This window comes from Fukomys damarensis, unplaced genomic scaffold, assembly GCF_012274545.1.
Source record: "Fukomys damarensis isolate Sample0158 unplaced genomic scaffold, DMR_v1.0_HiC HiC_scaffold_35, whole genome shotgun sequence".
Taxonomy (NCBI): domain Eukaryota; kingdom Metazoa; phylum Chordata; class Mammalia; order Rodentia; family Bathyergidae; genus Fukomys; species Fukomys damarensis.
Genome location: NW_022900947.1, coordinates 30,660,796 through 30,677,010, shown reverse-complemented (window position 1 = coordinate 30,677,010; position 16,215 = coordinate 30,660,796). Strand labels below are relative to the sequence as shown.

Sequence of the window (16,215 nt, the reverse complement as noted above, 5' to 3'; positions counted from 1 at the left end):
TTTGAGACAGGGTCTCACTATGTAGTGAGACTGACCTGGAACTCACTATGTAGCTCAGGCTGGTTTCGAACTCACAGCAATCCTCCTGCCTCAGCCTCCCGAGTGCTGGGATTACAGGCATGCGCCACCACACCCGGCCAAAATGCAGAATTCTGTGTCTTTTTTATTCTCATTGAAGGTAGATGATTAAATTAGACAATAGCTTCATACTGTGTTAATTCAACAGAGTAGACCAAACATTTTGCCAAAAGGATTTCAGAAATTTCTAAGTGAATTATTGATGAATTCATGATTAACAAAAGGCAGGAAGGCTTCAAGTTAAAGCCCAACCTGGTCAATTTAGCCAGGTCCTGTCTCTAAAAATACAATATATTCTGAAACTTTTCACAAACTCTCTTTGGTCATTTCTGGAATTAAGTACAGCTATGTCATTGAGTCCTGGTATTTTGGCTAAGGCTTAAAATCCTTATGAATTATTCAGAATAATCTAATTTGAGAGAGTTAATATTACTGGTCTCAGAAAGTCAGTATTGAAATATGGCTCATGGTAACCACACTCGTAGATTTGAAAGCGTTGTAGTCATACACTTGCTCCATGAACTTCTCATTCATTGTTTTCACAAACACCCTCACTGGTTTGAGCACATGTGTGTTGAGCGTGAGCAACACAAAAGTACTCTTAAGTGAACTGATTGATCCTTGCTCGTAAAGAGTACATGCAGTGTGATCACAGCCTACGGTGAATGTTTAAGTTTTTAAAAATTAAAAGACATATTGCCATTAGTCTATAGAGACTCCTGCTCACTTTAAACACATTTAGCCCATAATTCTTGACACTTGCAGCTCTGGAAGTCATCTTTTGCGAGTATCTTTAGTTGCACTGTTACAGCTGCTTGGATTTCCTGAATTGACTCCAGAGGTTTCCCTTTCGTGGTCCTTTTGACTCTGGGTAGATAAGAGCAGCGATCCCCTTCTACCAGATCCAGTGGATGAGGACAAACCCTGACATGTCCATAGCCACCTTTGTGCTGGGTGGTGCTCAGCAGAGGTATTCGTTGTATGTTGATCAATTTAGTACAGGCATGAAAGGATTTCCCAAACTACTTGGGAAAGTGGCAAGAATGACGGATAAGTGTATTTGCAAGAAGAAATGTTCTGAGGGGTATTAATAGCAATCTGTCTTTTACTGTAATACATTTTTTTGTTTTAAACATTCACCATGTATTTTGATCACTCCTTTTACTTCCCAAGCTTATTTACATGAGATAACAGAAAATTTTCCCATTATTTCTGCTGATTAATACAATAATAGCATGATATTATTTTTAGCTGGGCGTGGTGGTGCACACCTGTAATCCCAGTATGGGGCTGCTCAGCCAGGACAATCAATCGCCACATGTTCAAAACCAGCTGAACTATATAAAAAGACCCCCTTTGTCTTTTTTTGGTACCGGGGATCAAACTTGGGTCCTTGCCCTTGCAATGCAAGTAGCAGTACCACTGAGCCAAATCCCTGGCCCAAGACCCCTTTTTAAGAAAAAAAAAATGTTTTCTAATTCATAGTGCTATCAAGTGTAATGGTGGCTGCCAGGGGAAGGGGAGCAGGGCTTAGTGCTTGGTCTGTGTGGAGTTGAAGTCTGGGGAGCTAAGTTCTGGAGCCTGTACCACAGTGTAACTCTACCTAACACCACTGACCTGTGTACTTAGAAAGTGATGAAAGTGGTACATTTCAGGCTACATGTTTTTATCAAGATTTTAAAATTTGCTGCCCACAGGTATAGTATCATACACACAAGGAGATGTTTGAGTGATGGGACACATAAAGCTTATTTATGTGCAAATCCTGAAAGTGACTTAGGGTACCCCACGTTTTGACTGCAACCATCACATCAGGCATCTGGTGTGGAGTTTTCTGTTTAGAAAGTCATGCTGATGCTCAACATATAGTAAGAGCCAGGACTAATACCCATTGTTGGTCATGCAGCAGGCTCAGTGCTGTGCTTGCTACTCACCTACTCAACCCTCACAGTAGCCCCGAGGGAATTCTATATCGTCCCACCTCACACAAAGGGAAGCCTAGATCCAGGGACAGTCTATCTTTAGATCCCTTTGCTTACATAAATGATGGAGCTAGGATTAAACCAAGGCAGCGTGACTCCCAAGTTTATGATTGTATAAAATAGCTACTGTCATCTGGGTGTGGTAGCACACACCTGTAATTCCAGCACTCAGGAGGCTGAGGCGGGAGGATCGCTGTGAGTTTGAGACCAGCATGGGCTACATAGTGAGTTCCAGATCAGTCTCAACTACATAGTGAGACCCTGTCTCAAAAACAAAAAAAATAAAATAGCTACTGTCAGCTCGGTGTCCTAGTACATACCTATTACCCCAGCACTCTGGAGGCCAAGGCAGTGTTGAGGCTTGGTGCATGCAGGACTAGCCTGTGCTAGAGTAAATTCCTGCCTCACAAAAAATAAAAATAGCTGTTGTAGTTTATATGTGGTCATTTCCATGATGTGGAATATATTTACATACAATTTTATTAACTATTAAGTAAACATCTAACTTATTTAAAATCCCTGCTACTTGGAGGCTGAAGGTAGAGGGTTAGGAGTTTGAGGCCATCCCAGGCAATTTGGCAAGATTGTGTCTCCAAATGACACAGGGGCTGTGTTGCTGTGGATCTGAGGGGCCATAGGAGGCAAGAGCAGCCCTTAACACAAAACTGGGGCCAAGTAGGCTGGGCCGAACAGCACAGCGTGGCGCCAGTCCCTCCAACAGTGGAGCCGCCCTGTGTTTCTCTACTACACACAGAGGGAGTGTGTTGAAACATTTTTACACTGAGAGCTTGGGACTAACGTTTGTTTCTTTTTCCTCTTAATGTGAGAAGGAGATATTTCATGTACGAGACCCTGGATTCAGTTTCCCACATCATCTCCCACTCCCCGAAAAAAGCGGTAGTCTCTGAATTGTGGAATAGACAGAAACACTAAAACCCAAGTTCCTGGCTGGGCATACCAGTGCTCACCTGTAATCCCAGCACTTGGGATGCTGAGGCAGGGGATCCCTATGAGTTTGAGGCCAGCCTGGGCTCCATAGTGAGCTCAAGCCCAGCCTGAATTACATAGGGAGAGGCTGTCTCAACAAACCAGCACAAGGTCCTGGTGCTGGGGCAAAGCTGAGCGGTACAGCACTGTACCTATCATACATAAAACATGAGCTCCTGGCCAGGCTCCGGGCTCACACCTATAATCCCAGTACTCAGAGGCTAAGGCAGGATGATTGTGAGGTCAAGGCCAACCTGGGCTACATAACAAATTCAAATTAGCCTGGACTGTATAGCAAGACCCTGTCCCAAAGCACACAAGCACATATGTATCATACAAACTCAACTGGTGTTTGAACTATGCCTCAGTTTTCAGAGTAAACTATTTTGGTTGGGTTTGGTTTTTTGAAACAGGATTTTGCTTTATGTTTGGACTGGCCTCAAACTTGCAGCAGTCCTCCTGCCTCAGACTCAGCAGTGCACTACCACACCCAGCTTCAAAGAAAACTATTAATGAGGAAAATCCTGAAGATGCCTGCATTGTTTTTTGTTGTTGTTTTGTTTTTTGTTTTTGGGTCCCGGGAATTGAACTCAAAACCTTACAGTTGCAAGGCAGGCAGTGGAACCACTGAGCTAAATCCCCAGCCTCCTGCAAATTTTTTTAATTGGTCTTTTTGGGTTTTTTTGTTTTTTGTTTTTTGTTTTCTGTTTGCAATGTCGGGGATTGAGCCAGGGCTATTGTTTTTGGTTTTTGTTTTGTTTTTGTTGTTGTTTTTTGTGGGGTATTTTTTTGGCACCAGGGATCGAACTTGGATCCTTGCACTTTTGAGGTGGGCGGTGGAACCACTGAGCTAAATCCCCAGCCTTATTATTATTAATTATTATTATTATTATATTGATACATTTTAAGCATATAATATAATAAAATTCATCATTGGAAATTTGCATCTTTGCATAATCTATCTTTCCCCATTGCCCTGCTCTCCCTTATACCCCTCCACGCCTCCCCATTTACAAGGAGGACTTGGTTACCATTTTTTCATATTAATTTCATTCCCTTCTTTCCTTTACCCACCCATCCTGTTTCCCCTTGCCCTTTGGAGCTTTTCTTCCTATTTCATATTATTAATTATACATTTTGACCCTTATTTACACTTTTAGTTTTTCACACCAGAGAAATTCTTCAGTATTTACACGTGCCCTATTTGTTTCAGCTGAGTATGGCCTCACTGTGCATTCATTTAGCTATAAATATCTTGTTTCTCATTCTTTTTGGCTCCACATCAGTATCTCCATATTGATCACAGTCTGCACTCCCACCAACAATGGAGAAGGGTTCCTTTCTCCCACAGCCCCGCATGCATTTGTTATTGGTTGATTTCTTGATAGCACCCATTCTGTCTCGGGTGAGTTGAGATCTCAGTGCTGATTTCATGAACCCAGGGCTTTTGCACTGAGCTATATCCTTAGTCCCTTTCCTTCTCTCTAGCCCTTTTGATTTTTTGAGATACTATTTAATGTATTGCCAAACTGGTGATCCTCCTGCCTCAGCCCCCAGGCCCATACCACTACATCCAGCTTCAACTTTATTTTTACTTCATGCATAATAATAGCTTCCCCTGTCTGAGCTGCTTTTTTTTTTTTTTTTGGTTTTTTGAGACAGGGTCTCACTGTGTAGTAGAGACTGACCTGGAACTCACTATGTAGCCCAGACTGGTCTCGAACTCACAGCTCTTTCTGAGCTTCTAAACATAGTTGTCATTAACTGCAAATGTTACCTATGAGAGGTTTGACATTCTGCTTGTATTTTCCTGAGAACTTGCCAGGATCCATCAGGTCCCTGTTAGAGCCACAGTTGAGTCTAGTACATAGCACCTTACATCCTGTTACCATCACCACCACAGTTCTGTCTGGGGAGTGGAGAAGGGAGCCCCACTGAGCTGCACCTGTCTCAGCCTCTAAACGCTGTTCTTGGATCCCTGGGTTGGCTCTGCACAGCGGTGACCACTGGGCTTGACGATTGGCGCTGGTGTGTCCTGCTTCCTAACACAGATGCCACAACCCTTCCAGATGGGCCTCTCCTGCTCTGATCTCAGGCTTCTCCCCAAGGCTTCTCTGTCCATCTGAGAACAATCTCTCCCCACAGCAGTCCCTCTGCTACAAACTAGCAAAACCTCCAGAAAACATTATTTCAGTGATTATTTCAGTGTTTTGTTTTGTTTTTGCAATGATGGGAATTGAACCTAGGTCCATGCACATGTCACACAAGCACTCTTCCTCAGAGCTACATGGCGGCCCTAAATTTTTGTTGTTATTTAGTTCATTTTTTGGGTTTTGTGTGTGTGTTTTTGTTCTTGTTTTGTTTGTACTGGGGATTGAACTCAGACCTTGTGCATGCAAGGTAGGCTGTAGAACCACTGAGCTAAATCCCCAGCCCTGCTTTTTGGTTTCTTAAGAGAAGGTCATGCTGTATGCTGTGGTCTGGCCTCAAACTTTTGTCACTCCTGCCTTAGCCTCCTGAGCAGAGAGGTGACAGGCATGTACCACCACACCCAGCCATAAATATTAATGCAGACCATTTTTGAGGCCCAAGTATAGGCCAGCCACAGTCCAGATACCTTGTATTTGTTACTTCATTTGATGTTTTAGCCCTATGAAATATACTTATGGTAGGTTTACCTCTAGAGCTGTTTTAACCAAACATCACTTCTAATCTATGGAAATGCTAACGCTAGGAGGCTGAAGCAGGAGGATTGCTCGAAGTTTGATCTCAGCCTGGGTGGAGGTGTAGCTTAGTGGACAGAGGAGACTGACTATCTGTCTACTGTAGTGGTGGTGAACCTGTGGCACATGTGCTGCACCGTGAGCTGTTTGTATCATTGAAAGCTCTAAAAGGTTCACCATCACTGATGTGTAGGCTATTATCTTTGGAGTCACATGTTTTACTTCATGTATGGGGTGTTCAGGGTCTTGGAATACATCCCAAGGGAATAATTTACTGAGTTTCTGCATACATGTGGTTTCTTCACATCATGTGAGTTTATAGCTTAGAACTAAAGAAACCTCTGCTTTTCTGCCCTTGTGGGATAAACAGTTGGATATCAGTGTGATAAAATTCTTCCACTATAATCCCAGCACTCAGGAGGCTGAGGCAGGATTGCTGTAAGTTCAAGACCAGCACATGCCTGTTATCCCAGCACTTGGAGGCTGAAGGAGAAGGATCGCTGTGAGTTCCAGACCAGCCTGGGCTACACAGTGAGTTCCAGGACAGTCTGAACTACATAGTGAGACCCTGTCTCAAAAAACCAAAAAAAAAATTTTTTTCTTTCAGGCTTTGCTCTTGGGTGAGCCACAAAAAAGTGCTTTCTCCCTCTCAAGCAGGAAGCCCCTTGGGAGAAGAGGTTCAGGCTCTTGTGTGTGTCTCTTGAGCCGTTCTCACATTTAAGTGGCCTTAGGGGCAGTCCCACTAGCACTGGAGCCGGCCTCCTTCCCGCAGCCCGCAGCATTCGCTATTGCTTAATTCCTTGATGATGGCCATTCTTTGAACCCAAAGTATCAGTAAGGTGCAAACAAAAAGATAGATATTAGGAAGTATGAAGAGCTTTTTCAAATAGGAAAGGGAATGAGAGGTGGGAATGGGAAGGTCAGAAAGGGAAAGGGGGGCTGACAAAAGAAGGATTGAAGTAAAAAAGTAGAAATGGAGCTCTTGCAAATGGAGAGGGAAGGAAGGTTTGATGGGAGGGGAGGAAAAGGCGAAAGCAAACAAAATAAAAGAAAGAATATCCTTTCATAGGAAGAAAAGGGCTGAAGGTGTAGGGGAAGTGGGAAGGGTAGGGGAAAGGGAATAAGGGAAAGGAAAAAATACGAGAAAATGAAAAAATGGAAATAAAGTGTTTGTAAATGGGGGGGGTGAAGGGAGGGCAGGGACAAGGGGAAAAAATGAGAACCAAGACCTGTCATGTAGAGGTACAAGATCCCAATGATGAATGTAACTGTACTGTATGCCTAAAATGTACCAATAAATTTAAAAAGTAAAATAAAATAATATCCTTTCAATAATAATAAGTGCGTTTTTCTCAATATGAAATTAGTAGATTTGAATCCTCAAATTCTCTGATTGATGCCAAAAAGACGTAGTGGACTGAGAGAGGAAAGGGGAGTTTGTTAGAAGTACATCAGGCAGCATTTTGCTTATTATAACTAGTTAAGTTTCTGAGAATCTTAATCATCACTTACCTTTGTGCATCGTCACCTTTATAAAATATATAAAATGGGTCAGCTTGGGGTCCTGGGTAGGATCGAGGCCAGCCTGGGCTAATAATGATACCTTATTTCTTTTTTTTTTTTTCCCCCCTTCTGGTACCAGGAATCAAACTTGGACCTTGCATTTGTGAGGCAGGTGCTAGGACCATTGAGCTAAATCCCCAGCCTTTAAAAAAAGCAAAACAAAGCCAAAAAGAATGTATGAAAAGGGAATGATGCACACAAGGTGTGCTGCTGATGCCTCACCCCTAAAGGAGCAGAATGTTGCTCTTGGGAGAAAAAAAGAACCAAGGCAGAGCCTGCGTGCTCAGCTGCCTGTCCTGGCCATGCACCTCCGCCCAGCCTGTTACCGTGACCACCACTAAGCTCTGTAGTCTTGCCCTTTTATGTTTCTTAAGCTATACTAAAATATGTTTGTTTACCAAGCCCAGTAGTCAGAATGTTTTATTGCCAGCATCCCATGATAGCATTTTTTTTGAAAGTATAGATAAAATTATTTCAAGTTAAAAAGTTTTAGCTTTGTAAGCAGACAAGACCTTAGGTAGCCACATGTAATGAGAGAACGCAAACACTTCTTCACTGGTGTTTTATTTTTATACAGCTTCAAGAAAGATTCTTTAGACATGGAAAGTCCCAAGTAAATAATGAAAATAACACTTTTAAGGCTTTAGCTAACAACTATAGATATAAATTGTTCTGGTGCGGTTTTCTAACTTTGCGTTCTTCTCCTCCCATCCATCCCCAAGGTAAAATGAAAACTCATTTGCAAAGGGAGAAAATGAAGGTCAAACAGAAGCCACTGCAGCTTCTGCAGAGATTTGGATTCAGAAAGTCTGGACAAAAAACGAATCTCTCCTCAGATCACACACTGTCTGCCTTGCGAACCGAAAGAAACTCTCACTTCCTCTTCCCAGGACAGAGTCCCTGGATGGAAATATACAACATAAACTCTCTAAACAGAGGCTAAAAACAACTCTGCTCTCCCTCCCCTAGACTTTTCCTAGGAAAAGTCAATAATTAAGCAAATTGCTTAACACTTGGTTCCAGTTCCTGCATATCTGGAGTTTAAATGCATAATACACCATTAATTTCCATGCTGCAGTTTTTATTTTAAAGAAAGTAACAAGATGTCCCTATATTGATACTAAAAATTTACCCCTTCTAAAGCCAAGAATTTCCAAGTCACACCAGAAAAATAGAAGCCTACTGAATTGATGAATTTTTTTTTTTTTTTTTAGAAGAAAAGAGATCAGAGATTAAATATTTCTTTGTTTTTCCTTTGGGAAACTTTTATGTATAATTCTTTATGCCTGTCTACTTTTCTGCAAAAATGAGATGTACAGATTTCAGTTCCCTGCTATGAAAAGTGATGTGGTAGCAATTCTATAAATGTTGCTTTCTGATTTTTATCAGAGTGAGAGAATAATTAAAGTTATTGATTTGCAAGTCGTAAACACTTCATATTTTGATTTCCCCTCTATTTTAGTTTAATATAATTTGCAATAAATGTACATACTGTTTGTTCAAAGTATATCACTTTACAGTGGTTTTTACTCCCACAACCATGATGGAATATTGGAATTTTAAAGGAGTGAAGACTGTTCAGCATTTGGTTTTATAATGTTTGTCACCAGATTTTTATTACTGATGTAAAACAATTTTTTAAAATATCATTGGACTTCGGCAGCTTTGTAAAGAAAGCTGGAGGTGTTTAGGGTTGCTCTCAATTTTCAGCATTGTGCTATTGAGAAGTAAGTAGTTTTTGTCTGCTGGTCTGGGCTCAGCTTTTATCTTCGTTTTAGAGACATCTATTGCAGTATGTTATGTTTCTTGGCATTGTCCAGCATAGGTAATGTGTGCACTTTTGGGTACACATAATCATATTTAAGTTTTTTTGCATAAAATAAATGCTTCTAGATGTCATGGCAGTCTTCTAATCTTTTTATCATATTTTGCTTGTGAACTTTTTTATGTGAAAGGGCTAAAATCATACAAAAATATGATTACAGTCAACTCTCCATTATCTATATAAACGAGTGACTGTGCCTCAGGCTCTCCATTCTGAGGTGCTCGGTGTGCGCACAGATCCTGAAGGTGTCCTGCAAGGCCTGGGCTGGAGGGAACATGGGATGCACCCGCTTATGCCCAGTTACACCTGGCCCAGTGCCCACCCTGTGCTCCAGCCAGGCCCTGGCAGAATGTGCTCTTTGCATACACAAAACACATTTGTATTACAACTCAGTCTGCATAGGTTGTAATCTACATAGGATATTAAACGAACGATGAAATTCTCCAAACAGGAAGATTAAGAATGAAATTTTCAAGCCAGGCGTGGTGGCGCATGCCTGTAATCCTAGCACTCAGGAGGCTGAGGCAGGAGGATTGCTGTGCATTCAAGACCAGCCTGGGCTATGTAGTGAGTTCCAGGTCAGTCTCAACTACATAGTCTCAAAAAACAAAAGAATTTCATTCCAGGCACCCACTCCTATAATCCTAGCACTCAGCAGGCTGATGCAATAAGTCATAAGTGCAGGCCTGGGCTACATGGCAAGACCCTGTCTCAAAAGTCACACACACCTGCAGTCCCAGTTACTTAGGAGGCTGAAACTAGAGAATTGCAAGTCTGAGCTCAGCCTGGGCAACTTACAGAGAACCTGTCACAAAAGAAAGAAAGGGCTAGGAAAGTACACAGTGTTAGAGCATTTGTGAACATGACACCCTGGGTTCAATCCCTAAAAAATTCATAGACAGTGAACATCACTTGCTCTCATAGATAATCAAGAGTTGGCTGTAAATTGACAATGAGGGAAAGATGGGAAATTCATTTAAACATACATGTATACATTGTACACAATTAGGTATCAAAAGATGATTAGAGAACAACAGAACAGTGACAGAAACTATCATAAAAGAGCAGAAAAGTTATCCCAGTTTATCGCCTTCATAACTACAGCTACTGCCTCCAACACCCTGGACAAAAAAATCTATGCAGAAGCATTGAGAAAGCCCCTTGAGCAATCAGTGGGTGTGAGAGATTCAGAAGTTGTCTTGGCGTTGGGCAGTTCTCTTTTTAAGCTGTGGTGCCCAGGATGCAACCGTGGGCCTCGAGTACTGCTCTCCATGGGCACCCACTGCCCTGCCTGCTACAACACGTACTGATGTTGCAGGGCCGTGCAGTTGGTCCAAAGGGGCAGGAGAAATGGCTTCATGTTGAGCCAAGTGTAGTAGAGACGTTGGTATCGGGGTCTGGCTGTGTAGATGTTGGCAGGAGAGGAGTTGGGAAAAGGATATGTTGCTCATAGGTCTGTCTGTGGCCCACCCTTGATTTTGTAGGACAACACTAAGTGTCTAGCACCATGGGGCGGGATAAAGTGGTACAGAGATCAAGCTAGCAGAGAAGGACTTGTTTACAAGAAATTTGTCAATTTTCCTTTGAAAAGGAAAACAAAATTTCTTAGTAATTTGGTATTCACATCTCAGAGAAATACAACACAAAAGTGCAGACTTATATTTGAGAATTAATGTTAACCCTTTATGTTTAGGTTGAAGCTTCTTGTATTTGTCTAAAACTACAAGCCAGAATTTTGTATCTCCTTTGATAAAAAGTGTGTATAATGTAAAGTAGTTTTGCATATTCTTGTGCTGCACATGGGCTGAATTTTTAGAATTTTTTTAAAGACTTGAAGCAGAACCTTGTAATTTGTGTAAATGACAAGTGTAAAATCCTACCATAAAATGCTAAAAATATGCACTGTTTCAAATAAAACCAAGAAATGCAGCATTATACAGTAGTGTGAAACCCTGCATATTCATGTACCCCTGGTTTGTCAGAAGTTGCAGTGTCTTTGCACTTCCTGGTGAGGGACCAGGGGCCACCTCACTTCCCGGCCAGGGGCCCCTGGCAGGCCTCCAAAGATTGGAAAAATGTTAAGGACGGTAATTCTGGTGGGCAGCCGGAAAACTGGAGAACTTGAAACAGATCTTCAAAGCAGCCTTTCCTTCACCCTCCCAATGGTACCTCCATCACTGGTCAATGCACATGATTGGTTTAAGTGGTTTACAGAGGGTGAACAGAGCAAAGATGTGTCTGGAATAAGATGTCCGCACAGTGGCAAGGGCAGTGCTCAGGCCTCATCGCATATTTACCTTGGATTTAGCTTTCTACTCCCAGCTTCTGTACAGTTGGCCCTTTCCTGTCCATGAACCTAGAACCTCCATACTGTCTTGATTACTTTTTCTTGTTGCTGAAAAAAAAAATACTTCACGCACAAGTTAAAGGAGGAAAGGTTTATTTAGCATATACTTTGGTCCTGGCTCCAAGGCAGGGTGGCATGGCAGAGAGGTATCAGGAAAAACGGTTCATGGTGGGCAGAAGGTAGCAAAGGAGGCAAGGGACAAAACAAGCCTCTTTCTATTCCTTACCTAGAGTACTAGGATTAAGGTGCCCAGCCAATCAGTGGACTGATTTAGTAATTGCTCACCTTTAATCCTACCATTGCATGTGAATCACACACTAGATTCAGCCACCTCTGAAAAAGCCTCACTGCGTGAGGCTTTGGGGAACATCGAGACAGAAGCTCTATAACATTCCACCCTGCCCCTCAAAACCTCATGCTTATATATCCCTAGAGAAAGTTAAACACTTCCAACATTTAATGGTACAAAATAAACACTATCATTCCAAGAAGTACAAAGAGGGGTATAGAAAAGAATGCAGGGCTGGGATTTGGCTCAGTGGTTCACTGCCTGCCTTGCAAGTGCAAGGACCCAAGTTCAATCCCCAGTACTCCCCCCCCGCAAAAAAGACTGGAAACAAAGCAAGTCCAAAACCCAGCAGGACAAATCCCATGTCCAGTATCCAAGGCAGTCTGTCAAGATGTAAACTCCAAAGGGGTTGGGTGCTCTGACCTTAAAGCACCTGTGGTAGTTGGTAGTTGGCGATCCCATGGCTTTATTTCTTGGGTGGGTGCTAGTCCTTCCTTGCAGTTTTCCTCAGATGATCCATGTTCCTGGCTTTTCCACCCTTCTGGGGTCTCCACTGCACCTCTGTCTTCACACTCACAGCTTCACACACTGCCCTCTCAGGGGCACCCTGCCTGGCTTCTCAGGCCTTCTAAAATCTGGGTGGAAGCCTCCCTGACCCCACAACTATCACATTCTGCATTCACCTAAAACCAGCACCACGTGGGTGATGCCAAGGTCTGCTGCCAGCTGGAGCAGTAGCCGGGCTTCCTTCTCCCTCGTCTGTAGAGTGCTTGGAGTACTGAGTTCTATGAACCCAATCCTGAGAAAAATAATCCAGGCTACCACCATTCTTGAACATAGGGCTCTCGGCTCTCTCCTCAAAGCAATCTTTCACTTTTGCATTTCTGAGGCTACAAAGGCTGGTTCTTGTGTTGTCCTGAGACTATATTTTGTGTTGTCCTCTGAAATACTTGGCTTTTTCTTGATAGTCTTTTCAGCAACCATTTTCTCCTCTCTTCCATCTTTGCAGGCCCAAACTTTACTGGAGCTTCCTTTCTGGCCAAATTCACAATGTTTTGAATCATTCGGTGGGTTATTTGCTTCTGATTCTCAACAAAAATCTGACTAAAAGCCCCCAACAGTAGCCACGCCACCACCTCAACTTTAGACTGCCTTGAAATTTCTTCTGCAAAATTAGTCCACCACCCTTAGTCCCAGGAAAAGTCTGAACAGGAGCAAAATGCAGACAAAATTTTCTGCCAAGGCATAACACATCTTCTGGAGTCCAACAGCCATTGCAGTCCTTCCTAGCAGAAACTTCCTGAGCCTGGTCTTCAACAGGACATTTCTATCTGCTTTCTCGCCTTCTGAGCTCCACCAGAATTTCCCAGCAAGTACAGCCTAAGGTGTTCCAGCTCTGCTTTTTCAGACAGCATTTCCAAACCTTCCCTAACTCTTTCCTTTTCCACAAATGAGTTCCACAGGCTCTTGATCCACATAGCCAGGTAATGCCACAGCAATGACCCCATTTCTCTGGTACCAAGTTCCATCTTAGTTACTTTTCTCATTGCTGAGACAAAATACCTGACACCCAAAGTTAAAGGAGGAAAAGTTTATTTAGCTCACAGTTTGTAGAAGTTTCAGTTCATAGTTGGCTGGCTCCAAGGCGGGGTGGCGATGGCAGACTGGCGTCCCAGAGGAGAAACTGTTCATGGTGGGCAGAAGGCAGCAAAAGCAACAAAGGGCAAAACAAGGGTCTCTCTGCCCCTTATATTGTCTGTGCTACCAGATGAGGGCAGTGTCGAGCCCATTAGTGCGCTGCCTTAGTAGTCACCCACCCTTAATCCTAGCACTGCACCTAGAATCATCACACACTCTAGAGTCAGCCTCCTCTGGAAAAGCCTCACCTGTGATTACATGGGGCTTTGGGGGACATGTGGACCACAGCCATAACAGACTGAGCCACATTCCCAGCCCCCGGCTTTTACATTTTTCAGACAGGGTCTTGCTAAGTCACTGTAGGCTGGGAACTTGTGATCTCTGTGCCTCAGCCTCTTAGGTCTGGTGTCACGGGCTGCACTGGAGGCAGTGTGAATGGGGTCGGTAAGACCCCAATGGTCTGCTCACCCTGAGCCAAGCCTGCCCCTGGAAGTTTGCAGTTATGAGTACCAGAGCCCCTTTTCTTCCTTCCTTCCTTCCCCTCCTCCAATCTCGCTCTTTCTTTCTTTTTTTTTATCCCCCCAGAGCCTCTTTTTCTAAATCATGGCCCAGGTGGAAGCTGGGCGTTGTGGCCACACCTGAAATCCCAGGACTCTGGGAGTCTAAGGCAGAAGAATAGCAAGCTTCAGCCCAGCCAAAAATAAGAAATAAAATAAACAGTGCAAATGGCCTGGGCTCGCTCCCCACAAAAGAGAGAGAGGCAGAGAGACTTCTTGGTCCTCCCCATACCCCACCACTCTGCGTCTTCACTGACTGCACAGCACCACACCATGGCTGTCAAGCAGGCTGACAGCCCTAACACGGGTTTGGAGGAAAGCATTCACAGAAATGTCCTAGACTTAAATACTACATCATCAGCCATCTCTGGATTCAGCCTTTCACCAATGGCAGGGAAGCTGTCTGGGTGCCTGACTTCGGTGATGCACAATTTTTATCTTACCAACTACTTCAGCACTGTTTTGAGATGAGAAATACTTAAAATTTACATTTGCTTTCTGAGACAGGGTCTGGCTATGCAGGTCAGGCTGGCCTCAAACTCACAGCAATCCTCCTGCCTCAACCTCCCAAGTGCTGGGATTATAGGTGTGTGTTCACCACCATGCTTGGCCAAATTTTACATTTCCTGGGCCAGGGATTTAGCTCAGCAGTTCGGTGGCCTGCCTCACAAGCGCAAGGACCCGAGCTCAATCCCCAGTACCAAAAAAAAAAAAAAAATTTTTTTTACATTTCCTATGAAAGATGGAATTACCAATATTCCCCAACAATTAGGTGCAGACAGGAGAAAAAGCATGTACAAACACATGAAGGAGACCAGGACTCTGAGCAGAGGGAAAGCATATTAGGAAGATTTCTGCCTGGGTTCACTTCCACTTTAATGTCCCTGCTTATGATTAATATTCCCCAACAATAACCAAGCAAAGCAGGGTATGGTGGTGCACTGGGTGATCCCAGCACTGAGGAGGCTGAGGCAGGAGGGACTGCCACAAATTTGAGGCCAGCCTGGGCTACATAGTGAGTTCAAGGCCAGTGTGAATTGCAGAGTGAGATCCTGTGTCACAAAACAAACAAATGTACACATCGTGTACTTAGAAAAACATTATGATATGAGGAAAACTAAACTTTTCTAAAAAGCTAAGGTGAATGGTGGTTAAAGAGACAAAAATCTTGATGTAAATGTCTGTCTGCCCACTATTTTCCAGTCCCTGGATATAGTGTTTTTTTGTTTTTGTTTTTGTTTTGGGGTTTTTTTGTGTGTGTTTTGAGACAGGGTCTCACTATGTAGTTGGGACTGACCTGGAACTCACTATGTGGCCTAGGCTGGTCTCAAACTCACTGTGATCCTCCTGCCTCAGCCTCCTGAGTGCTGGGATTATAGGTATGTGCCATCACACCCGGCTTCCCTGGACATAGTCATACAGTCTTTTTTTTTTTCTTTTTTTTTTTTTTTTTGGTACCTGGGATTGAACTTGGGCCCTTGTGCTTGTGAGGCAGGTAGCAGAACCACTGAGCCAAATCCCCAGTCCTTGGATATAGTCTTAAGAAACAAGCTTTCTTACCTGTTTCTTCAAGTGGCTGCCATATTTTTAAATAATATGATTTGAACACTTTTTAGGGAGGGTAACGGGGATCGAACTCAGGTCCTTGTACTTGTGAGGCAGGCGGCAGAACCACTGAGCTAAATCCCTGGCCCCCACTATTTCTTAGTTTACAAATTCTGGGAATATATACAACCTGCTCTGAGATGAAAATTGTATGCATGCGTGCATATGAGTGTGGTGCTGGGAATTAAACCCCAAGGCCTTTGCCGCTAAAGCTCCTGCCCTTTACAGCTGGCAGTGCTACGGATTGAAGCCAGGTCTTTGGACATGCTTGGCAAGTGTTTTACTAGTGAGCTAAATATCCAGATCCCCAGAACTTTTCGATCATGAGAAAGGTTTTAGTTGCTAAGGTTTAAGTTCCAGGCTGGGCTGGAACTCTTATGATCCTCCTGCCTCAGCCTCTGAAAGTGCTGGCATCACAGGCCTGTCCCCAGCATGCCCGGCTGAAAATTTGGCATTCATAAAGGTAGTCCTATTCTTTACAATACAGATTTACTGCTACATTTGGTTAAGTCAACTATCAAAGTGTGTGCTCCCTTACTAAGGTCATCCACGAAGAGCCACATTGACTTGATTTTTTCCCAGCATAGCTGGGGATTGAACCACAGACCTCAAGGCATGCTA

General features: G+C 43.3%; 1 protein-coding gene across 2 annotated transcripts in view; it reads left to right on the top strand.

The window, feature by feature from the left end:
- Nucleotides 1-9,697, top strand: part of Pds5a (PDS5 cohesin associated factor A) — a 115,112-nt gene extending 105,415 nt beyond the window's left edge. For both annotated transcript variants that reach the window (XM_010625121.3, XM_010625120.3), the window contains one exon: nucleotides 8,056-9,697. In XM_010625121.3, the coding sequence (XP_010623423.1) occupies nucleotides 8,056-8,059 (4 nt within the window). In that variant the 3' untranslated portion in view covers nucleotides 8,060-9,697. The remainder of the gene's footprint in view (nucleotides 1-8,055) is intronic.
- Nucleotides 9,698-16,215: the final 6,518 nt, after the last annotated feature.